This window comes from Plectropomus leopardus, chromosome 16 (genome assembly GCF_026936395.1).
Source record: "Plectropomus leopardus strain MGB_pleo_1.0 chromosome 16, ASM2693639v1, whole genome shotgun sequence".
In the NCBI taxonomy this organism is placed as follows: domain Eukaryota; kingdom Metazoa; phylum Chordata; class Actinopteri; order Perciformes; family Serranidae; genus Plectropomus; species Plectropomus leopardus.
In genome coordinates, this window is record NC_142191.1 from 31,630,882 (window position 1) to 31,656,259 (window position 25,378).

At 37.8% G+C, this 25,378-nt stretch overlaps 2 protein-coding genes across 5 annotated transcripts in view; both read right to left on the reverse strand.

The window, feature by feature from the left end:
* The window catches only part of ankef1a (ankyrin repeat and EF-hand domain containing 1a), a 49,457-nt gene extending 44,204 nt beyond the window's left edge, over positions 1–5,253 (reverse strand). For 3 of the 4 annotated variants that reach the window (XR_015779063.1, XM_088089083.1, XM_088089082.1), the window contains exons 1-3: positions 4,981–5,252; positions 3,075–3,285; positions 2,070–2,231 (exon numbers count right to left, since the gene is read on the reverse strand). Coding sequence is in view for 3 of the 4 variants with exons in the window: in XM_088089083.1 (XP_087945209.1) it covers positions 2,070–2,231; positions 3,075–3,264 (352 nt within the window). In the remaining variant the exon portion in view is untranslated. Of the gene's footprint in view, positions 1–2,069; positions 2,232–3,074; positions 3,286–4,980 lie in introns of all 4 variants that reach the window. The other variant, XM_088089084.1, reaches the window with a different exon arrangement.
* A 2,675-nt stretch (positions 5,254–7,928) lies between these two features.
* The window catches only part of emilin1a (elastin microfibril interfacer 1a), a 42,708-nt gene continuing 25,258 nt past the window's right edge, over positions 7,929–25,378 (reverse strand). The window contains exons 3-12 of the mRNA XM_042503256.2: positions 24,106–24,302; positions 23,147–23,246; positions 21,715–21,823; positions 20,481–20,657; positions 17,545–18,822; positions 14,714–15,128; positions 12,342–12,467; positions 12,152–12,169; positions 11,917–12,051; positions 7,929–10,481 (exon numbers count right to left, since the gene is read on the reverse strand). Of these exons, the coding sequence (XP_042359190.2) occupies positions 10,162–10,481; positions 11,917–12,051; positions 12,152–12,169; positions 12,342–12,467; positions 14,714–15,128; positions 17,545–18,822; positions 20,481–20,657; positions 21,715–21,823; positions 23,147–23,246; positions 24,106–24,302 (2,875 nt within the window). The 3' untranslated portion in view covers positions 7,929–10,161. The remainder of the gene's footprint in view (positions 10,482–11,916; positions 12,052–12,151; positions 12,170–12,341; positions 12,468–14,713; positions 15,129–17,544; positions 18,823–20,480; positions 20,658–21,714; positions 21,824–23,146; positions 23,247–24,105; positions 24,303–25,378) is intronic.

Here is a 25,378-nt window from a genome sequence, read left to right on the forward strand (position 1 = left end):
TGTTTTAAATAATTTTCTAATTCTACTAATTTCATGAAATTCATGGAACATTTCTTACCAAATTGCTCAGTGCCTACATCACTCAGTGCAAACACAATCTTCTTATCAGTCTCCTCGAGATTGTGTTTTAGCAAAACATTGCTTAAGTTTTGCACAAATGTGTAATAGAAACCTGCCTACTGGTCCGTCAGTCGCCGTGGAAAGGAAGGACTAAGCGCTTCTTTTTCCCCGCGCAGCCTGCCTTTCTGACACTGAGTATAGGGGCTCGTGTGTGATTGTTGACACTCGGCCTGCTGGGAGAAGCTTGGCTGTGAGTGTTGAGACTGAGCCGAAGCAGTCCTCGGGGAGCGCGAGGTGATATCAGGTTACTCAGCGTGTTTCACAGGAGAGGATCACCATTAGTGGTTGATCTGTAATTAGACGTCCCCACGTGGTCCGACTCACACTCACGCCACACGTACACACACACACACACACGTTCACATACAGCATACAATACATGATCTATACAAAAGCAGTAATTCGTGCACACTAACACACGGGCAAATCTTCCTGAGTCCGGCTCTCCCTCTCTCGCTCAGTCACTCTCAGAAGAGAGCCATGTGCTGTAATTGAAGCCGCGGACACTCTGTAATTGGGGTCATTATCAAAATTACTTTAAAAAGGTTTCAAGAAGGAGTGTTGGCTCGCTGATTGGAGTTGTCTGGGATACCGCCTCCTCATCAATTTCTAAACAGAGGCAGCATGCATTTTCATGAGCTGTAAGACAAGGCCGGGCATTCACAGCGAAGCTGCGGCTCTAACTTGAGATGGATAACACCTCAATTTGAGAAATCGACACTTGAGGCTCAAATGAGAATACATTAGTGGGAGGGAAGTTGTGCCATTTCCTCTCATCATGACAGCCAGAGAACTAACTGCATTACAGGTGCTTTTTTGTGCATTATATGGCAGGTTTTTTATACAGTTTAAACATTTTTTCTTGCCAGGTAATCTAAAGTATAAAGTGAGATAAAGGCTACTTGTCTCGTGTTATGAGACCTGAGAGGTAAAGGAAACATGCCTGTTTTCTGTTTTATAAAATTTGGTGAATTTTAATACATTTTGGCAATATTTTCAAAAAGTTGGGTGATTTTTAAAGATTTTTTTTCTTTAGAAATTGTCAGCAAATTTAAAAAAAATAGTATTTTTATTAGTATTTATATTAAATATTCTATTAAGATTTATTCAAATATATAAAAATATGAACAATGTCCTTAAGGTATATTTTGGAAAAAAAACATTATTAACCATTTTTTATCTTATCTTATATCTATATCTATATCTATATCTATATATATATATATATATATATATACATAATATAATATAATATAATATAATATAATATAATATAATATAATATAATATAATTTTAACGTCAACTTCTGACAAATCAGAATATGTTTTATATTTTATATTCTTCAAAGTAGCCACCATCAAAAACCACTGGAGGAGAAGGTGTGTCCAAACTTCTGACTGGTACTGTGTATGTCCGGTTTTATCAAATTAACTACGTTGATCTGATACATCCCACCGCACGGGGTGTTCTCGACTGGTGAAACAGTGTCACACTCAGCAACGACACTCAATCTCTGTCTCCTTTAAGTGTTTATTTCTTCTCCTCAGCAACTCCGCACATGCTTGCACTTAAACAGTGATTGTGCCGTCGGTAGGTAATCAACTGGAAAACATAAGATATAACAAAATCACTACTTTACTGGCACAGACATATTTATGATATTAACACCAGTTACAAACACTTTGTACACATTTCCTCACCAGCTCAGCTTCACCAGTCAAAACGAGGCACAGCACGTAAGAATAATCACCGGGAGAGAAAAAAAAATACAAGGTGGACTGCTGCCGCTAGAGGGCGCTACGAACTCACAACAAAATAAAATAGTAGAACAAAATAACATGCCTGAAAAATGGGAGAACTTCACACAGTGTATATGTATATATATATATATATATATATATATGAGCATACTTATGATCCCTGTATGTGGTGAATGGCACTGCCTCACCTTTGCCCTCAGTGTCTCGGAGCCTCAGATTTGCGTGGTTTTGGGTCAGCAGTGTCACTATGGCATCATTGCCCAGTTCAGCAGCCAACATGAGCGGGGCACGTCCCTTCTTGTCCTGTATGTTGGGGTGTGCTCCCTGGGAGAGGAGGAAGCTTACCATATCTGTGAGGAGTCAGGAGGAGGAGAGAAACAGGACAATGTATGAAGATTAAACTGAATCTACAATTTCAAGAAAAAAAATCATTTAATAAAGGATTTTGGAAGTGAACCTAATTATAATACAATAAACCAGATATTCACAGTATTTCAGTTATTTAAACATATTGTCTTTGAAAGCCGTTTCAAATGTTGGCCACTACCACTTATGATGCTTTGAAAATTTGAAAATATTAATTGTGATAATCCATGTTCTTTTAAACAGCATTACATGATGGGTAGGGCTACAACAACGAATCGATAAAATCGATTATAATTGATTATTAAATGTGTTGGCAACAAATAAGATTATCGATTTGTCGTGTCGCGTGATTATTACTCACCGTTTCTCTAGAAGCACTTGTCAGGAGAGTCTCAGCTGTGTGTCAGCTGCAGCACATCTAGAGAAACGGTGGCTCGTCGAACCACAAGCATGAAACACGCTGCAGTTCTGCGAGGCTGAAGTCAAGCTTAACATACTGTGCTTTTTGTCAAAGTAAGGTAACGTAATTGCTGTGAATATTTAGTTTTTGAATTGTTTCATATATGATTTTGTAGTTATTTATTATTTATTATTTAATATTATTTTGACAGCTCAGGGATGTTCAAGTAACCTCCTGTTTATGCACTGCACTTTTTGCACTGTTTTGGAGCAAAGTGATGGGAGAAAAAAATGCTTATTTTATTATTATTTCTATTTTTATTTTTTTTAAATCCGATTCATCGAAAAAATTCCTCAACCAATTAATCCATTATCAAAATAACTGTTAGTTGCAGCCCAAATGATGGGGTAGAAGAGAGGCCCCTCACCCTGATTGTTAGCTGAAACCGCCACGTGCAGCACCCCCGTGCCATCTCGAGGCTCGGTGAGATTGATGAGGTTTTCCACCCCAAGGTTCACCATCCTCTCTATCTGCACCTTATCCCCCTCATGGACGCACTGCAGCAGGCGGTAGATCTGAAAGACCTGCAGGGGCCCCTCTGCTACCCTGCCACACATCACGGGCTCAGACAGGGGCTGCTGGGGGAAAAAAAGACACAAAAATATGACTTCCTGACAAATATGCAGTGAAGGAAGAGTTAAAGTAAGAGTAAGAATACTACAATGTGGAAATACTCTGTTACAAGTTGAAGTCCAGCATTCCAAATTGCACTTAAAGTACAAAAAGTATTGGCACCAAAATATACTTAAGCCTTGGCATGACATTTCCTGCAAACTGCAAGAAATTAGGAAAAGATGATAAGAAAATAGCATGAAAATTACTTTTAAAAAGAGAGAATCAGAGAGAGAAATGATACAAAGTAAAAAAAAAAATACTATTGTGAAAATAAGAAAAATGTCAATGACAAAGTATATTAAAAATGATTATAATTAACTATTTTTATCTATATATTTATCAATGTATTGTTTGTTTTTGTTTTGGTATTTTTTGTGTGTTGTTTACCTTTTTTCCCCCTTTTTTTCCCACAAAATTGCAATCATGCATCAAATATACCAAATATATTAAATATAACATTAAATATTTACATTACATTACATTGACATTATTTTATTATTATTATTATTATTATCATTATTATTATTATTATTATTACCAGATTTATCATTATCACTAGTACTGTTATTTGTTATGGTCTCTTTGTTGCATTTATTTATGTATCCATTTTTTCCTTTACAATATTACTGTGATTCTGCTTCTTGGAAATGTTGGCTCCCCCTGCTGGGATGCACTGGTGTTAGTTTCATGTGTGGACATAATTAATTACTTGTGTGAGTTGTGCCAATGCAAACGCTGAAGACGGGCATCTGGCCCAAAACGTCCGTGTGGCAATAAAAAAGTGCAATAATCAGAGTGCTAGCGTCCACCTTGCCTGTTTTTAAATCTTGTTTAAAAACCAATTTATTCTCCATGGCTTTCTCAGACCTTGAATGAAAGTTGACAGTTTTTTGTAGTCTTACCTCCTAGTTTGTTTGTTTTTTCTTTTTTGTTCTCGCTTATGATTTTTTAAAATTTATTATCTTTATTAATATTGCTTTTTAATCTAACTCTGTTGTCTTTAAATGTGCTGTATGAATAAATTTGGATTGAAATTGGATTAAAAACACACTTTTTGAGCAATTCAAATGACAGCAAAATGTGACAAAAATGTGACAACCAACCCCATTCTCCCCTATTGTACAGCCGTAATCTTTAACAGTGAAATCAGGCTCTGCTGTTAGCTGTCGCCTCACAGCAGTCATTCTGTGAACAGTCACGGCAACAAATCCGCTGTGCTCACTTTGAGCACTAATTTCAGCGTTTTTCACCCAAAACAATCAAAATTGACCTAAATTTAACTCCAACAGAGATCACACTTTGCGATGAATTCCCCTCTAAACATATTTTAGGTAAACTAGGTGACTTTTAGCTCCAGTGCACTGAGCTGTAAACACACCGAAATCACAAATAAACGTCAACGATACACGAGTTTGGCTGTACTTTCACTGCTCCTGCCCCGGCTCGACCCTTTATTTACACTTTTAACGCTACATTAGACAAGAAAAATCAACTCTGAGCTCAAAAAACGCCGTAAATAAAACATTTAACAACATAAACCCGCATTAAAAGGCAGACGCCATCACTGCAGCCAGCCGTTAACGTTAGGTTAGCGTTAATGTAGGATAACGTTAGCTAGCCACCTGCATTTCCTTGTTTGGCACGCGCTCCCTACTCACCGCGCTGCAAAACTTTCCTTGTCCTCTCACTTTGTCCTCACATGCTCAGCTCGGCTGGACAGCGAGGACAGTCTCACTTCTTCTTCAGTTTGCCCTCACAGTCGATACTTTATCATAAAGCACAACCTCTCACTTGGTGTCTGCCGGGAACAAGAAACAAACTCAGCGCCATGGCAACAGAGCGCGTGAAGGATTGAAGCGGTGGTTTTTGTGGCGTCTCGTGCTGCTTTCAATGCTGGTGGAGAGCTCGGGTATATGATGACTGTGTCTGCAAATAAGACTGCAGCGGTGTACATTAGGGACTGTTCGTTATTTATGAGGGGGGTGCAAAGAGGGGGAGGCATGTCAGTATTTTAAGCACTTTTTTGTTCGGGGAGGGGCATACAACTGTAAATGGCTGTATTTTGTGTTAATTGTTTTGTGCTGCTGTTTGGCCCATCTGAGACCTGAGCAAATTGGTTTGATAGAAAATTATCAAAAAATAGAGGAAATGTCCAGAAAACTGTATTATTTACATGTACAATAATTTACATAATAAAATAGCCAAATAGCTAAGACAATATAATGAGTTTAAAATAGTACAACCAGAGGAATAGAGCCATATTTAAGAAATATACATAGCTAATATCACGAGAATCAAGTCATAGTTTCGAGAAAAAAATCTTAATACTATGAGGAAAAACTCATGAATTTACAACGAATAAAGGTGTGATTTACAAGATTAAACTTGTATATTTACTATTAAAAAATGTAATACTATGAGATTAAACTCATAATTTTATGAGAATTAAAGTCACAGATTAAACCTGGAGATTTGGGTAATATTTTAGGATCCCTGTTCAAAATTTCCACTTTTTATCGAATATTTTCATCATTTTATGTCATAATTTTGACCATTCATCCATGACTTTCAATCATTTATTCGTACTTAGTTGCTTCATATCATATTATCCAACTGGTTGTAATCTGACTTTATTTCTCATAAAATTACAAGTTTAATCTCCTAATTTTGTTTTTCTTGTTAACTTTTAAGTTTAACGTCATAATAATTATATATATTCTGGTAAATTGATGATTTTTGTCGTACATGGTACAACTTTTTTCTTGGAATTGCAACTTTATTCTTGCAATATTATGACTTTATTCTCGAAATCGAATATATTTTTCTTTTTCTTTAAAATAGCGCTGATCCCCTGTTGTTAAATTGTGATAATTCACCAGAACAGCTCTATTCTATGTCTCTTTTAAAGTTTTGTCAAAAATAGATGGTTTGTACGAACTAACCAGCATACATGACAAAAATGAAAAACTCAAATTCAAATAACAAATTTATGGTTGTGCCTTTTCTACTAGTCACTCACGGATGCTCAAGAAAAAAGTATTTAGCTTTGGGGAAGGTGAAAAAAAAAGAAAAAAGTCCCACTCTGCCCCCCCCCCCCCAATAAATAAAGTACATTCCATCAATCATTATAAAATATACACTTCACTTAAAAAACAAAAAGAAACCTGAATACAATTAACATAACGGGCCAGCGTGACTTAACACCAGCCACATTTTACCCCTTAAACGCCACATTTCAGCAACTTGTGTGCCATGTTCCAATCCACAATCACGTTTGTGACTGCACTGGACTGGAGTGAATACTTACCTTTGTGGGGTCCTCACACAGCAGTAACACTATGTACATCTAAGTCCCATCTTCTCATGCATCCTTACATCCTTAAGTAGCCCGGCTACAGTTACAGCTTTTCTGCTCTTGACCGCCGGAGCATGGATCAGTTTACACAGTCTGAGGATGACTTTGTTTTTGTGAGTGACGGAGGGAAATGAGTGCACAAACAATGGGGGACAAGAGATACTCCTCTCCTCAAGGTGCTTCAGCAGCAGCATCACAGCTGTGAGGAGAATAATACTGAACACAGGGTGTCACTGCAGCGCAGCAGAAGAAATGGCTTTTCAATGTCTCCTTCAGGTCCTCAGCTTAAATGAACCCTTTGAAACCTGGATCCACATGAAGTTTTCTTGTGCTTTATTAAGACGCCTTTCACAATCTATTTAACCCTTTGAAACCCCAGCAAATTGGTTTGATTTCTTTCAAAAAAATGGGGAAAAAGGTGATGATCAACTTGGCATGAAATGTTGCACAATACTGCAAGAAATTAGTAAAAGGTGACAAGAAAATGACCAAAAAATCAGCTTGAAAAAAGAGGGCAGGAGTATACACACACATATTTTTTGGAAATCATGCCACTTTGGTAAATATATTTTATTCAGGATATTTTCTTGTTTTTATTTCTTTATTTAATTTTTTGCTTATTTTCAGGCTTTTTTTTTGTTTATTTTTGGACCATGTCATGCTGCTTGTTGCATTACTTCATGTTTTTGGAAAAAAAAAGAAAAAAAATCAAACCAGTTTCAATTTCAAGAAAAGAAAGTAATAAAACAAAAAAAGGCAAACAAGACTCAAAAAAAGTGCTTAAAATGGTAGTCATGTAACATCATTTTGAATATGTAATTAACATCATTATAGTTTTCCCTACCTTTTTTCTTAGTATTTTCCCTAGCTTTTACAAAAATTATTTTTATGACTTTTTTAAAATCTACTAAATTCTTACAATCTGTCAAAAATTTCCCACCAAGTTGCCCGTTGCCTTTTTCACATGATTTTGAAAGAAATCGCCCCAATTTGCTCAGGGTTCAAAGGTTAACATACTTGTGAAATGCATCTGAAAGCAGCACAAGAGAAGAGATGTCGCTCCAGGTTTCAAAGGGTTAAAAAAAAGGAGCCAGAAATAAAAAGTCCACCCAGTATTTGTGAAAGCCAAAAAAGGTGCCAGATTAAATAAGTCTGAAGCCCGCAGGAGAAACAGTGCATAACACCTGGCATGTCCTCGCTCATTGACCAAAAGAACATAAAGCACATAAACGCCACACTGTTGACATCAGCTGTGTAAAACTGGGTATCTGTATTTGAGGCACACGTGGCAAAAAAATACAAAACATACAATACCTGGCATGGTGAAGTGGTAAGAATCTTAAATGGGCTAAACTGCTGAAAAATATTTACATTCCTTCGAGGTTATACAATGCATAGAAACATATAAAATTACATTCCCATACTGAACACTGAGAGAAAGAAATATGCATAGTCAGCAAACCCTGATATGCTAATATAAATCCACCTATAATGTAAAACATATTGCAATATATGGTCCAATCTGCTCTGCAGGAAATGTGCAATGTTCCTTTTAAAAAAAAAAAAATCCATTCAAGAATATCTACAAACTTGATATCGTGCACATATTTTCTCGCGGAGACATTTTTAATTAAACTTCTAAAGGCAGGAAGTGTGTGCATGAAAGAGGCGGGATTTGCAGCAGAGTCAGGGGCTCAGCTTCATTATTTGTTATTTTTAGCTTTACACTGAAATTCCATTGTAAGATAGACTGATAGGAACAGCTTCATAACTTTAACGGCTTGATCCTACACCAACGTTATATGGCCCTTATTAGGACAGAGAAAAAACAATCCCCATTCTTCCTCCGGGCCATCCTCTTCCACCTCCTCCTCCCCCCATCGTGGTGCTGGGCAGAGCAAATGTCCAAAAATGGTCTTATTGTTTTGCTGTTGTATGATTTATAAAATCCTGTGGTTTCTCGAATGAACTGTCAGTGACTTCATTTGTGTATTTGCTTGTAAAGAATAGTGGTTTGGACTGTGTCCCCTCCGCCTCCATCATTTTGCATCTTGGCATTCAGCGTCATGTTTCTGGGAATGCGCTTGCGGTCAAAATGAAACAGTGAGCATGAAGGAAAGAAAACTAGATTAAAAAAGGAAAAAAATGGTGTGTAGTAACTTCTGAACATTTGGTATGCTGTGGGTGGATTACACACACAAAAAGAAAGACCTGCCCCCATCCTCAGTCTCTCATCATCCTACCAAGTGTCCTCTCATTAACACAAGAAAGACACAAAGACTGTCTGCTGGAATCAGTGAAGAATTCAAGTTTAGAACAGGCTTGGCTGGTATCATGGTAACACAGTATATCAGGGTTTTTAAAAATCCCAACAGTATGTACTTCTCATGTTTTAAGACATTTCTAGGATTTCAGACATTTTTTGGGATTTTAGAACATTTATTGGATTTTAGGAAGTTTCTCACTTTTTAGGATGTTTAGGAGGTTTCTAGGATTGTAGGACATCTGGATTTTAGGAAATTTGGGTCTTCACTAGGACCTCTGTTCGGGAGTGCAGGAGATACTCCCCTGGCACCTTTTTTTTGATAAACAAGCTCAATTCTGTTGTATGCACTCTGGCACCTTATGTATACTTAAAGTACAAAAACTATTCCAAGTGTGAATCACTTTATATTTCTTGCGAATTAGGAAATGGTTGGGGGGGCTGGCATCCCACTGGGGGTCAGAGTGGGCTGAAGGATTTATATCACTGTAGTAAACTCATTGCATGTAGTGCACAGCACGTACCACCAGAGCTCAGTCTATGGTCTCTACTGGTGGAACAGGCAGCTGAGCTGAAAGAAACAGTGATACCTAGTGGTGGAGGGAAGAGTTACAGGACTGTAAACAGCCGGCGGCCAGTAGGCAGAGAGAGACCGGGAGGAAGTTGAGTTGAAAAGGTGTACAGTTGTATTTCTCTGTTTAATAAAGCAATTAGCTGTAAGAATATTACTTCTCTTCATATTTAGTGGGTTTTTATTGTGTATTTATTAGTCTTGAAAGCATTCGCCTTCAGGGGGTGGTTAGCGCTGCACACGAACACCATCATATACCGTATACCCCGGTGAAATTTCCGGAAGGTATGAAGGTTTGCAATATTACCGCCCAAGCTTAGTTTAGAACAGCATGAAATATGAAATTATAAAATAATCCTGCAGTGGCTTTTTTCTGAGGATAGCATGTTAAGGAATAAAAAAACACAATGACTCTCTGCAGAAATTGTTATCCTTAAAGCTGTGAAACACACAAAATTGTGGTTGAAAAGATTTTTTTTTCCATCCTCTGTAGCACAAAAAGTATTTCTGTCCTTGCTGAATCAATCAGTCCAGGTATCAGTCTCTTTGCCAGTTCAGCTGGCAGCTCTGTCTCTGACCGTCCAGCAGATAAATTGGATGCTCTCGTGCTGAAAGTTTCACCCAGAGAGACTCATGAAGACCACATCCAATCAGACGGTCTCATATAGCAGCATGCCGCTGAAGATGGTCAGCGGTTCAGAGGAGAACGCCAGTTTGCCAGAGACGAGGTCAATGCAGACCGTGTCCCCTGCCTCCATGGGCAGGATGATGTTGAAGACGGCCAGAGCTCCAGGGATGTGTTTGGCCTCGGCCATAGGCTTCTCCAGGCCTTCAGGCTGATACCCAGCTGAGTCCACTCGGGCCACGCCCGTGTTGGACTTTGACATTACAGCCTCGATCTTCATGTTTTTATGGCCTGTGAGGATGGCGCTGAAGAAGTACTTCCCACTCACTGGAGCCGTGAAGTAACCTGGAGGATGGAAGCAGATAACAAACAATACTGAATGTTGTGTATTTGCTGTGTCATGAAGAGCCAAGACTTCCTTAATTCATCAACAAATTGCTTGGATTCTTTTTATTTTGCTGGTAACTTTCATGATCATCTGAGGTCAATTAACTTTTTGAAAGCAATATACAAATACAAATCTTTTGTTGTGCTGCTGTCAGATGCCTTTGATAAGTATTTAAGCCTTTGAAACCTGAGCAAAGTGGTGCAAATTCTTTCAAAAATATGGGAATACATGTAGAGAGCAACTTGGTAAGAAATGCTACAGAAAATTGCAAGAAAGGTAGATTTAGAATATTCTTTTTAAAAAGTTACAGACAAATATATTCATAATTATAGCTGCTGCACAGCATTAGGGCAAGACTGGGCATTTTTAGCAACACATAGCCGACAAATTGGAAGACAATTAATAACTACTCAAAATGTGCATTCTGCATCACATGAGGATTGAGCTCTCAACTTTAGACACAAGGGGCAAATCACTGAATCAACCACCAGGGGGCAGGATATCAGCGGCCTATGCATGGAAAGGCAGATTTCAAACTGCTCACAAATATTCAGTTATTAAGACAAAATTCTGGGAAATTGCATATTTCATGTAGAGAGCAGAAAGATGTTGATCATTTGTTTTTACAAAGATTGATTTGCTCCACAAGTGAAAAACTTATGTTTAAACATGCAGTTTCCCCATGGACTGCAATAGTTTACATGAGGACAGAATTCAAAATACTGTTGAAAATTCAGTTTGTGAGATAAAATTCTAAAATGTCACACACTTAATCTACCATGACAACAAATTTTTGTCCAATTTTTATGAACCTTTAAGATTTATTTAGCAAGAATCTGCAACTGTATGTTTACCATACCATTTACAGTCAAACATTCTGATACACTGTAGGCTAAATTTTTGATAAATCAATCAATCATGTTTTTTGATAAAAAACAAAGTGATGGACGTGATAATTTGTACCAAAGTGAAGTGTGCTTCACACAGTTTCTTCACAGTTGGGACTACATTTTGCTGTAAATTACAAAGCGTACGAATTATTTGTTATGAATTTGGTTTTTAGCACTACCATTAGGACTATTGGCTTGTGTTTGCAGCTGAGGAAGTTTGGCATGGGACTTGACCTATGTGCAAATTTTGGTTTATTTTCATGCATAGGAAGTTGGAATCCCTAATAATAATAATAACATTGATTGGTTTGTTTTAGTAATTTTTTTAAATTTGTAGCTAATTTTAGGGTAATTTAGTCTTTCTTTGCTTATTGCCTTCCTCCCATGGTTTTGAAACAACTTTCAAAGGGTTAAAAAGATCTACTTTTCCTGGAAGTGCTCTTCAAAAAGGGTGCTGATCTCGGCATGCATGTGTTTAAACTTGAGACGATCCACAGCTCACCTGTTTTGGGATCATAGACATTATCTTCATTGACGAAGACCTCATTGAACACGATGGTTCCTGCGCCTCTCATCTGCCGCGTCAGTGCGGCAGAGAAAGAAAGGCGTGGCACGTGGGCATCAGACCCAGCAAGACCTGATCGAGGCGGAGAGATGGAGAGTTTGCAGTTAGTAAGAAACAAAGATCAAACAGAAATGAATGCTTTGATTTACTGTTTAGTAAGAACAACACGTACCCTGTTCACCTCTGAGACCTGACGAGTAAGAGCAAAGATAAAAATGAGTTAATCATCCAGCTGTGTCTCTCTTGCTGTTTATTTTTCATCCTTATCTTAATATATACAAAGCAGATGTGACAACCCAAAGATAAAGGTTGTAAAGTAAACAAAGTGCAATCAAAAACAAGACTAAGTTTGTTGTCTTTACCTGGGGGTCCAGCCGGTCCCTGCCTGCCCTCTCTGCCTGGGGGTCCTACCCTCCCTTGGGGTCCTACAGGACCTTGGGCTCCACGCTCGCCCTTCTCTCCACGAGGGCCTGGAAGACCAGGTGGACCTGTGGAAGAAGAAAATTTGATGAATCATCTAAGCTGGGACACACGCTCCTGAAAATCCTCACTGTTAAATCTGACAAGTTGGTCTTACTTAAAATGATCTTGGAAACAGATTGCCTTGAAAAAGTAAATATAACTATTAATCTTGAATTTATGTTTACTTTACATCTGATTGTTAAATTTACTTAAAATGTAGGTGTTTACTTAATTTAGTGAAGTTCTTGTGACTTAAAATTGACAATTGAAATGACCTTTCGAAGTGTTAGCACCTTGATTAAACTTGGTTGATCTGACTTAGCTTGATCATGACAAAGAGGATTTAGCCAGTGATGAAGCTGGGTGAAGTTCTTTTTTTGTTGACATGTTTAAGAAAATACAACTATGACTGACTAGTTTGCAACCAGCTGAATACAGATAAATAGCACAGTAAACTAGGTTTACAGAAGTTACTAAAAATGCTGGAAGATTGATTTAATTAAACTTGTCACAATCAAGTTGCAACAACTTCACAAGTTAAGTCGATATAACTAAACTTTAAGTAAACTTTACAATTAGAAATCACACATACATAAATTACGAATAATAGTTAAATTTATTTGCAAACAGCAGTGTGTCAGGTTCGGGTGCAAACAGAGATGACACTCTGATAGGTTGAATTCATGCTACGCCCAAGACACCCTTATCATTAATTAAATGGTTAAGTTGAAAACAAAAATTTATCTTAAACATAAGATTAATAATTCAATATACATTCCTTTATCAAGGCAGTCAGTTTCCTAGATCATTTTAAGTACAATCAGCTTGGAAAGCAACTTGCACAGTAGCCTTGGCCACCAGGATGTGAATGTGTGTGTAAATGGGTGAACGGGACTCGAAGTGTGAGTTTGAGAGATCGACCAACTAGATAAGTGTCATACAAGGGCAGGTCTATTAAAACCGACAAGTGAAATGACCTGCTCTTTCTGTGTTTGCAACTTCAATAAACCAAGTTAGTCTGACTTAACTTGATAATGACAAAGAGGATTTTGCCAATGATGAAGTTAGGAGACTTGCAAGTTATGTTTGGCTACTATGTTAAATCCTTGGGGCCCGCTTTAATATTACACACACTCATGTCACTCTGAGCACATAATGCGGTTTTAAAAATAAAGCTTTAAAAAATATTATACATTAATATTATTTTCTTCTTAAATTGAGTCCACTTTTTAACCAATATCAGTCCTAATCATGATTCTAAAATATGCATTAATTTTCAGAATTTTCACTTTTAAATGCAAGGTTTTTGTCATGATGCCACTATATTTTTAGATGAAAAAAACCCAAGCAAAATTAATAATTTTCAATATAATGTATTATATTGAAAATAAGGAGATTTTTTGATGATCACATGATATGTCTAGTGCACCTAAAGGAAAAGGCATATATTTTATCCACATGCTAAATATTGCAGAATTACACCATCACGTGGAAAATAGTAAAAGTGACAAATTAAGAGGCAAAAGCCCAGAAAGCCACCCAGGAATAATATAATGCATGTTTTTAAGCTTTGATGGCTGTGGGATCAAAAATGTCAGTTTGAATGGGTTTCAGTGGTGCATTTTTTTGCACTCAACAGTTTGAACGTAACAATTTAGTTTCCACAGTGTATTTTAGACTTATTGTGGGAGCTGAGCTGGAAATTCAACAAAATTAAACAAAAATAGACAATCTTGCCAAAATTTGTGCTATACGCATGAACCCAGCCAAAATGATCAGAAAAATAATAATAAAAAAAGCATAAAATGCGCAAAAAAAATCCCTAAGGGCTAAGAAAATACAAATAAGTATTTAAGTAAACTTAAAAATTAGATGTAAAGTAATCAAATTAAAATTGATGGTAATATTTACTTACTACTTTTCAAGTGAGTATTGAAAAGTCAACTTTTCAAGTAAGTATTGGTTTTCTTGACTTTATTTTTTTGTAAAATTATCCTCTCAGATTTTACAGTGCTGTATAAGTTTTAGAGAATTGTAAAAACGTGCACAGCAAGCCAAAAAAGCTAAGACATTAAAGCTGCTGTGCCTCAGGATGTGCCTTTCACCCTCATGTTTACTAAAACTTCTCTTTCAGACAGATTGACGACTTTAAGGCTCTTTACAGACTGGATTCTTTCTTTGGTCTATTTTTCCCTGACCTTGCCTCCCTTAGACTGAGTGCTATCTCTTGTGCAAAAGTCAAATCCCATGCCCTCCGTCCTCTGCGACTCACCCTGGAAATCCTGCTGTATGAAACTGTGGAACTCGTTGGTCAAGTCCACCACTGAAGAGTTCAGTCTGTGTATGTCCGAGCGGACGTTCTCCAGCTGAACGCTCTGGATATTGTCGAGGACATCTCCTTGAGACGTTACCGTGACGTTGAGTCCATTAACGCAGCTCCACAGCCCAGACACATGCCGGTCCAGGCCCTCCTTGATCCTCTCCAGGCTGTCTGAAAAAATATCCAAGCGTGCGCACACTCCCTCCAGCTTGGAGAGTCTTGTGTCCAGGCCATCGCTGGACCGCCGGCACTCCCCCACCTCTGTCGCATAGTTGCTCCTAATTATTTGGATCTCTTTGCCCAGACTGCCGAATCGAGTCTTCGAGTCATCAACATGATCCGTCAGCTCCCTCTGCAAATTGTCCACCTTGTAGAGAATGTGGATACATGTTAATGTGTGTATTTTGGACCAGTTTCCTTTAAACAAAGTTCCACTATAAATAAACTTTTTCCAGATTTTGCTCCAATTTATTTTCCTATGGTATCTTATACACACAAAAATATGTAAGCATATTATCTGAGCCATGTCTGTCAAGAACACTCAGATATTTGTAATATACCCAAATATTTTCATGACTATAACAATATTATGTGGAAACACTGTTGCCAAGATAACCATGAGACACTGATTGACGTTCAAAGTCTAAGATGAAAAGTTCTGTTTCGGTATGTATAGTTCAATAAAACAACGCATAGATCATCAGCATAATTATCATTATCATAATGGTAGCTTGATTTGTCCTCTCTTGAGGGACTAGTTCTATTTATTATAGTACAGTGGCCCCAAAAATGGGCCACAAGAAAAATATGAGGGGTAATGAGATCTTCAACTAGAAACAAAGGAGGGAAATCATATTATGATCCAGAAATTATGATTATTTTCACTCGATCATTGCTTTTTTAGCCACACTATCAACATGGCTCAGATGCAACCTTCGGGCTGAAAAATGAAGCCGACAAGGAAGTGCCAAAAACCAGGCCAAGCAGTTCCTCTAATGGCCACTTGAGGCTGGCCCCAAAAGTAAGACAGCCCACATAAACGCCACCTTAAAATGCCCAACTTTACAGCCGCAATAAATATGTTAACAGCCTTGCACAAAAAAACAGATTTGGTCATGAAACCTGTACCTTAAAGTTCTGCATAATCAAGGGGTGGCATCCCTCGACAAGTCACTAATACAACAACAAAGTTGGTTATGTAGCCATAGCCATGTAGCCATAAACCACAGCATAACCCCAGATTCACTGAGTGTAGGCGTAGCTGTGGCTGATGCTTTTTTAGTGTGTTTTCAGTTCATTAAAAGTTAACTGTAATATTTTGGTAGCTTCAAAAATCTTGTTCAGCATTTGGATGAACTAAAAGACCATCTAAGTAGTCAGACATTCACTTTTTTCCTGAAAAGTATATTTTGTTTAAATGGTTTTAAGCCTTTTTTTCACCAGAAAAAACAGCATCAGCATCAGTATAATCACAGTTACCCACAGTGGTAAATGCACCAAGTTACCTAACGTAGCAGCTAGCTATGATTATTTCTAGCCTCTCACCCAAATGTGATGACCTCTAGCTCCAAATAATGATGGCAACAACCAATGTGCCAATGTTCACAACTACTGCAGCAACTGCTATTTCAATTTGTCCAATACTTACTAGAACACCAGGAATGAGGGCTAAAACCCAATAAATGAGTTAGCATTTCAGAACTTTCAGTTTCCTAATGTCAAAGTCAGTGACTTTTTGAATGGGACTTTTTGGTTAGAAGCCTAAAATAAAAACTGTGGTTAACACAAGCTGAAGAGACTTTTGCTACTCTCTGATCAAATACCTGCAAAACTAAAGACATCAATAATTCCCTTAACTGTATTTTTTTTTTTTTGGTAGTTGAACAAAGATGGTAAACACCTTTTTAGCATCACTGTGGTTAGCACTGTAATACACTGTAACACTCAGTGCATTTACATGCTGTTAGAAAAAGTTGAATTATTGTGTTAGTCTGACTGAAACTAGTTGTTTAAAATACATGACTGAAATCAAATTTCTCAAAGTAGGACCAACACACCTAGATAATGCAGCTAGGGGTCGATTGACTCTCTCAGTTAGACCGGATCTGGTCTAAGCATACTGTGCATGCTCCATAGTTCTCATGCCGCGCCTTAACCCGAATGTCGAACAGCATAAATTTGTAGAAGAAAGCCAGAAAAAAAGAAAGTAGGGAAGAAAACAAAATAAGATGAAGGTACCGACTAAAGCAAAGAGTACATGAGAAATGTACAGTGCTGAAAAGTTAACCATGTTGTCACTGTTCGACACACAATCCATTTGCCGCTTGCTAACTAGGTCACGTCTTCACTCACCGTGGCGGAGTCTGATATACTTTCATCAATAAATGGATTCTCCCCTGCTGCGTGTATACTGGGACGAGGACAGTAGTACAGTTAAATCAAATTATCTGTGCATGTAAACAGACTGACTTTTACCATTAACGTCACTAAAGTCATGTCCTAAGTATTTTTTCTGGGCTTTTAAGGGCTTTAAGAAACCGAAGGGGAGTTTATATTCTGCGGCTCAAAAGATGGGATTGTTATATTTTAGTGTTTTTTAACCAACATTCAGTATTTTTTGGACCAGAATTCAATTCCTGATAGCATTAAGAAAACCTTGAAATAGTGCCTTTATGTCCAATAAAACAGGAATATGGACAGATTATAATCTGGTACTAACTTTAGGAACATACAGATGATGTTCTGAAAAAAGCTTTCAGACGTTTGTTGGTTGTGTCCCTCACCTCAGAAATGATGTTGTCCTTGGTGTTGGTCAGATCAGTCAGCGTGTACCCGTGCGACTGCACAGTCCTCCCCAGGCCCTTCAGAGTGTTATTGATGGAGTTAAAAGTGACCATGAATCCAGCCAGCTCTCCTTGGATGGACTTCAGATCCCCACCTAACTTTCCACTGTGGACACCGTGACCGTCCAGGCGGTTCTTCAAATCATTGATGTTGACTTTACACTGTCCAGTACACTCCTCCACATTGTCTCGGAGTCTTCCGACCTCCTCCTGAAGGTTGGAGCACACCTGAGAGCAGACGGATTCCTCAGAGTCCACCTTTCTCCGCAGATCTGTCAGTTCAGTCTGGCACTTGTTGAGGCCAATCATGGTGGAGTTGCTGAGCGAGCGCAAGTCCTTCTCTACGCTGCTGCAAACGGAACAGTCCTCAAAATCACGGGCCAACGTTTCAACCTCTGTGGCTATCCGGTTGAAATTCTCACCGCTGTCCCCCGTCACGGCTATTATCTTTTTGACATCGTCTGTTAAGCTGATCACTCTGTCCATCAGCGAGTCCCCTGACACGGACAGATCGTCTAACTTGGTGTTAAACTTCTTGATGTCCTCTTGGTTGGCCACAACTCTCCACTCTAAGGTTTTCACGGTGTCGTCAGTCTTGCGGCCTTTTCCGTTCGGCCCACACGTCTCATTGCACATGTTTGCGATTGACGTTAACCTTTTGTCCAGGAAGGTTGTGATATTCTCCACCTGACCTAACCGTCGGCTGTGGTCAGTGACCGTATCTCCGAGGACAGCCACGTCCAGCTCGATCTTGCCGATCTTGAAGCTGTGGTCGTCCAGCCGGCTGAGGACCATGTTGCGCAGCTGAGTGACATCTCTCTGGACGCTGTCCTTTACGTTGCTCCCGGTGTTGGTGCACCTCTGCTCTGTCTTCCTCACTGTGTTGTTCACCCTCTTCTCCAATTCTCTCAGTCTTCCATTCAGCCTGTCCTCCGTCACTCTTCCCTTTCCTCCACTCGTCCCTGTCAGCTCCTTATCCAGCCGTCCTTTGATGGTGTCACACTTGTTGGCTGTGGAGGTGACGCGGACGTCCAGATCAGACAGCCGCTTCTCCAGCTCGGTGACCGTGTCACAGCAGGCCTGGGAGCGTTGGGTCTCAATGCGGGAGATGTCCATGCTCTGCCTCAGGTTCTGGTCCATGGAGCTGATCAGCTTCTCCAGGGCTTGGATCCGCTCCCTGTTCTCCTGCTGCTGCCGCCTCAGATCCTCCACACCAGCCTGGAGGAAACAGAGATACAAGGACTGGATTTTATTTGCTAGCTGCGTTTCCAGCTGGGATAGTGCTCCAAAAGGAGGGTGTTTTTTTTTTACCAAGACAAGCCTAAATTTGCCAGGACAGTGACACAAAAGTGGTTATGCGCTACCGAAACATCGCTGCATTTCCTACCAAGATAGTTTCACAAAAAAAGGTTGTTTGTTACAGAGACAACCCAAAAGTAAGTGTTTTTCACAGAGACCTACATTTCCTACTTGGACAGTGCCGTAAAAAGTGGTTGTTTTTTTTTTTACAGAGAAAAGGTTTTTTTTGGCACCATGTCAGTGCCATCAAAAACAGGTATTTGAGACCAAAAAAGAATCTTTCCCTAAACATTAGCAATTGGCTTTTTTACGACGGAGGAATAACACCATGTTAAAGAAAAAAAAATCTTAAAGATTTCGGTAATGAAGTTATTATATTACAAGAGTAAAGCCATAGTTTTAATAAAACAAACGTCTTAATATTATGATGGTTAGCAGAAAACATACAATGCAAATGTTTTTTGGTGATTAGTTTGGTACAGTTGTGTCAGTGTGGATCTGAAATGGTAAGAAGAGTGGTACAGTGTTTTTACAGCTTCTCTTTAAGGTCTATATGAATAACTAATGAATACTGAAGTTCAGGTGCAGTTTTAAAGTTGCAAAATTAAAAAAAAAGATGTGAAACAGCTGTGAGCAACAGGGGTCAGGGGCCACTGTGGTAGGTAACAGTGAGAGATCTTTTATGTGTTAGTGCCCAGGGGCCAAGGAATGTGCCTGAGCACATGGCAAAAAACTCAATATGTACCAAAAACGATTATTCGTAGTTAAATCCTAACCCGCCATTTCTTACAAACTGCTGGAAAACTGTGTTTGTGTTTGGCTGTGTTTGCACCTGTACTTTTTTTCAGTCTTTCATACACTGCTCTTATTTGTTGTTAGTGCAGTGGTCTGTGGGGGAATGTAGTTTTCTTGTTTTACTGCCTGGATGTGGGTGATATTTTTTATTGCTTTAGGCAGCAAAATCACTCACAGAAGCCCACAGGGAACAAAGTCAAAACAAGGACATTTTATAGCTACAAAAACTACAACTAGAAATCACACAGAGTGTCATTTAACCCTTTGAAACCTGGGAAAATTGACTTGATTTCCTTTGAAAACATGGGAAGAAGTCAACAAGCAACTTCTGAATAAATGAGCCGAAAAAGAACAAGAAATTAGTGGGAAAAAAAATACAAGAAGATTATCTGAAAATTAGCACAAAAAAACACAAAAACTAAAAAAAGCACCACAAAAAAAAAACAATGGAAAAGTAAAAAACAAAGAAAAAAGAAAGAAAGAAAAAACAAAAGAAAGAAAGAAAGAAAGACAATAAAAGAAAGTAAGAACCCTGGAAAAAAGTTTAGTCATAACTCTGCAAAGTAATTTTAAATATATAATAACGATCATTTTGTTACTGAAAGTAAAAAAAAATACATAAATAAAATCATTTTAAATATGTAATAATGATCATTATAAATACTGCTTTCCCTAGCTTTTTTCCTTTTTCCCCTGAATGCAGCACAAGAAAAGCGTTTGTTTAAAAGAGTTAAAAATGGCTCTAACAAAGTCAAAGAATGATGTTTTCTGTTGAGCTTCACCTGACAGGCGGAGCAAGACAGAGTCACTCTTGTCTCCAGCTCAGTCAGTATCTCCTCCTTTAGAGTGTTCAGCTGGTTTCCTCTTCCTCCTCCTCCTCCTACTCCTCCTCCGTCCAATTCATTGCCTCCTCCATTCACCAGGTGGTTGTTGATGTTGAGCAGGGTCTGGTCATGGACCTGGCAAGCACATGTCCATTTAAACAATCTGTCCTTTAATCTAAATTCTTAATACAAAGACATTTTCCCTCCGGCAGCACAGAGGATCTCTACAATCAGCACAGTTTACAGATTAGTGTCCCCAATTCAATATCTGACCAAATGTCTGATGATGTTGTGTAATGGACAGAAGAGTGTTATATAAAAAGTATTACGATGTCACAGTCATTAGACATTTGTGTAATGTTTTGCCATAATTTGCCTTAAGAATTCCCGAATTATGTCCAAATGTTTTGTTATGTTTTGTGAGGTCTCACTTGACCTTGACCTTTAGTCACCAAAATCAGTTTATTCTTCAGTCCAAGTGGATGTTTGTGCTGAATTTGGAGAAATTCCCTCTAGGTGTTCCAGAGCTGTTGCATTCAAGAGAATATGACGGATGCAAGATCACACTGACCTTGACCTTTTACCACCAAAATCTAACCAGTTCATCTTTGAGTCCAAGTGAATGTTTGTGCCGAATTTAAAGAAAGTCGGGGGGTTCTTGTGTTATCGTGTTCACAGAAATGAACCACACAAAATCATAATGAGCCTGACCTTTGACCTATAACCATTAAAATCCAATCTATTTATTGTTGAATCCAAGTGAACATTTTAGCCAAATTTGAAGAAATTCCTGTTAGGATGTTTTTGGGGGAAATCGTGTTCATGCGAATGAGACAAATGCAAGGTCACATTGACCTTCACCTTGGACCTATAACCACCGAAATCGAATCAAATTTTTGGTGATTAAAAGTTTGTACCAAATTTGAAGACATTTTCTCAATGTGTTCTTGAGTTCACAAAAATTAGACAAAAAGGTGACAGTAACCTTGACCTTTGACCTATGACCACCAAATTCGAGTCATTTCATCAGTGAGTCCAAATATAAAGAAATTCTATCAAGGCAATCTTTAGATATCACACCAAGAGAATGGGATGGACAGATGGACGAACAGACAGACAACCTGAAAAGGTAATGCCTCTGGCCATTGCTATAGACGACATGAAGGCCTATAAAGAAGCAGGTGTTGTTTACCTGTGTCCTGTTGTAGAGATGGTCCAGCTTGGTCTGGATGCTGTTGATGGTTTCCTTCATGTGTGGCTGAGCTGAATCAGCAGGGACGACAGCTCCACTCAGACCAGGACTATTCAGAAGCAGAGCAGAAAGTTCCTTAGGTTTTGGCAGACATTTGTAATAATCATTAATATATAACAATAAAGCAGAGGAGGCAACAATAATGGCCACAGTTGCTTAATTTAAAAACGTATCATGTCCACAGGAAAGTGGTGTAAATAGAAGATGAGTTTAAATGAGCTCATTCTGCTGGTTCACAGTTTAACCCTTTGAAACCTGGAGCGACATCACTTTTCTTGAGCTGCTCTTACACACCTTTTACAAGTACTGTATATAAACCTTTGAGCCCTGAGCAAATTGGTCTGACTTCTTTCAAAAAAGTGAGAAAAAGGCAAATAGCAGCTTGGTAAAAACTGTTCCAGGAATTTTATTAAAGCTAGGAAAAAAAGCAAAAAGCTTGTGAAAGATATAATTTATTTATATAATTAAATATTTATATAAATAACATAATTATATAATTTCATATTTAAAATTATGTTACAGATTTTTGGTCAATTTTTACAATTATTACTTTTTCGGAAAAAATGTCATGGGAAAAAGAAAAGAAGCTAGACAAAATGTCTAGAAAAAAAAGAAAAAGGCCAAGGAAAATGACTAGGGATTACATTACATTTTTAAAATCCTGCCACCAATGTTTTGGTAAATTTTCTATTATTCATTTTAAGGAGGAAAAAAAAGAAAAAAAACTAAAGAAAAATGTTTAGGGAAAAAAGTTAAAAAAAGAAAAAAGCAAAGTGAAAATGTCTGGGGGAAAAATAGGGAAAAAAATATTTACAATTAATAATTACATATTCAAAATTATGTTACACAACTTTGATAAATTTTCAATTATTCATTTTTTGACTTTTATTTTTTTTAAAAACTACTTATACTTATACTATACTATACTATACTTCATTAATTTCTTGCTAATTTTGGGGGGGTCATTTCTGCTTTCATCACTTATTTCTGTCTTGCCCTATTTTCAAAGAAATCAAGCCAATTTAGTCAGGTTTCAAAGGGTTAAATTAAAGGACACACTTTGTGTATTTATGTAGCATCCCATTAAGTTCGTATTGAGGATTAACTATTTATATCTCCCTGGCCTTCATACAGCTCTGTATATACATATGTTCATAAACATGTGTATCCTCTTTCACTAAACTGAACTGCTGAAATAAGCTCCAATAAACATGAAACGATATACACTGCAGGCTACTATACATTCCACAGTGCACTGGGTGACAAACTAGGAAATGTTAGTTTGCTGAACATAAACAGGATTTTGGTGCAGGTAAATACACTCGGTGATGTAAAACATGCACATGATGTATTGAAAACAGCGCGGACGTACAGCCTCTGGTTGATGCCGTGGATGGTGGTTTGCATGTTATGGAGGTCTTTGGTCAGACCACGGATCGTTTCCTCCAGCTGTCTGATCTTCTCACTGTCACCTGCAGACAAACATTGACTGACAATGTGAAAGAAGAAATGTGCGGTTTCATTCTGGGATTTAACACGTTCGGCTTGCAAAATACATCAAATTGTAATAAACCTTCAACCCCTCAGCATCACTTGTCTTGTGCTGCCAATAGACACCTTTCATTACTGAGAGATGTTCCATAAATTGTGATAAATTAGTAGATTTAAAAAAAAAAAAAAAAAGCTAAAGAAAATGCTGAGGGAAAAATGAAAAAAAGCTAGGGAAAAACAAGAATCATAATTACATATTAAATATTTATTAATTTATTTTCTTCTCTCACAAAATAACTAATTTTAGGATATTTTTGTAATTTTTACCAATTTATTTTAATTTAAAAAATATATATATTTTAAAAAAGGCTGGGGAAAAATTTCTACTCGAAAAAAAAATTCAACTTATTTCTTGCTATTTTTGGGTAATTTCTTTCATTGCTCATTGCCTTCTTCCCATGTTCTTTTTTAAAAGAAATCAAGCCAATCCATCAGTCAATGAAGATTTGGATTATAGTGCACAAGTTTTGTGAGAGTTAATAAAGAATTGTTTTGATATGGTTTTTTTTTGGGCTCAGTTAATCAAGAATTTTCTCCGTTATTAGATTTCTCGTTGGAGGCATGCAAGGGCAACAAAGTTTTCTCCACCAACTGAACAGGGTGAGCATGATATATGGTTTAAAAGTGGTCATTTATGGGTTGAAGTATTCCTTTAAGACTGACAAGAGATAAAATATGCACATCTTGAGCATGTTTTGATGCTATTTCACCAGATGAATTACATGCATTCTGACTACATAAAAAAACGTGGATTTCATGGCGCCCTCTGACAGTCTCTACCTTCTCCTCTCTGTCCGCCCCCCGTGCTGTAGCCCGTCTGTGTGACTTGTGGTCGTCCTCCATTGACCTGAGTGTTGGTGGTTCCCTTTGGCCCATCGTGACAATCCTCCCCGGAGTAACCATGGCAACACTTCCACTCCATTTCTGTCACCATCTTGTAAGCTACCTTGTACCTCGGCCTCCTGTATGTCCGGTAGCTGTGGATGCAACAGAAATTTCAGATACTAAAATGTTATCTTGACCTTTATTTTGATTTGATGACTTCAGACTGAAAAAAATAGACATGTTTTTTCTTTCTCTTTTTTTTTTAGCCATGCTTGCCAAGAGGCTTGATGGATGGCAATGTCAGTCTGACAATCTTTTAGAAAACATTCCCACAATGTTGCATGTGAACATTTTGAACAAAATGTTCAAAACAACTCTCAGAACATGTTTTCAGGATGTTATTAAGGCCTGAGATTATGCAACAATATTTCATGAAACATTTCTGTAATGTTTCTGTAATTTTGAATGATGTTTATAGACATCTTGGACATTTAGTCTTGATGATTCGTGTCATCAGTTATTTGCTAAAGTGGCTCGCTGATCTTGTGAGTACTCTTGAGCTGGAGAGGATAAGATATATTAGAAATGAGCAGGTGAAATGATTTAGTGAAATCTAGCAAACTTTTGTTCAATATTTGGAGAAAACGGCAACATAAAGCCATTTGATGATTTTTGCTATCATCTTATTTTAGGATCCTTCGATTTACTATTGGGAGTCTTGGCTGGGTGGGGTGTGCATTTGGGTTTTTTTTGTTGTTTTTTTAATCTTGCTTTTTTTTGGCGGTTTGTCTGGTTACCTTTCTTTTCTTTTTCTTTTCCCTTTTGTCTTATTTTTATATATTTTTTTGTAATTTAAAAAAAACCTGGAGAAGAGTGGTGTCCAAACTGGTTATGAAAATACACTCATCATATTCATGCTGCATTCGTATATTTATCAGTAATTTCTATGTTTGTGTGTATCTGCTAACAGTCTGTGCAAATTGACCCCTCTTGATAAAATGTGTCAAGTTCCTGCAAAAAAAAAAAAAAAGTTATTTGTGACTTGAGCTAAGCTGACTTGCGTTCGAATATGACATTGAGCAAATCTGTGTGATGTGATGTGATCTCGAAAACAAAATCTAAGGTCAACAATGGTCCCCGGACCCCGTATTGAATACCAGCGCTATACACTGTTGTTATTAATGTGCCCTGAGTCATTAGAAATCTGGGAAATCATCTGCTGATGATG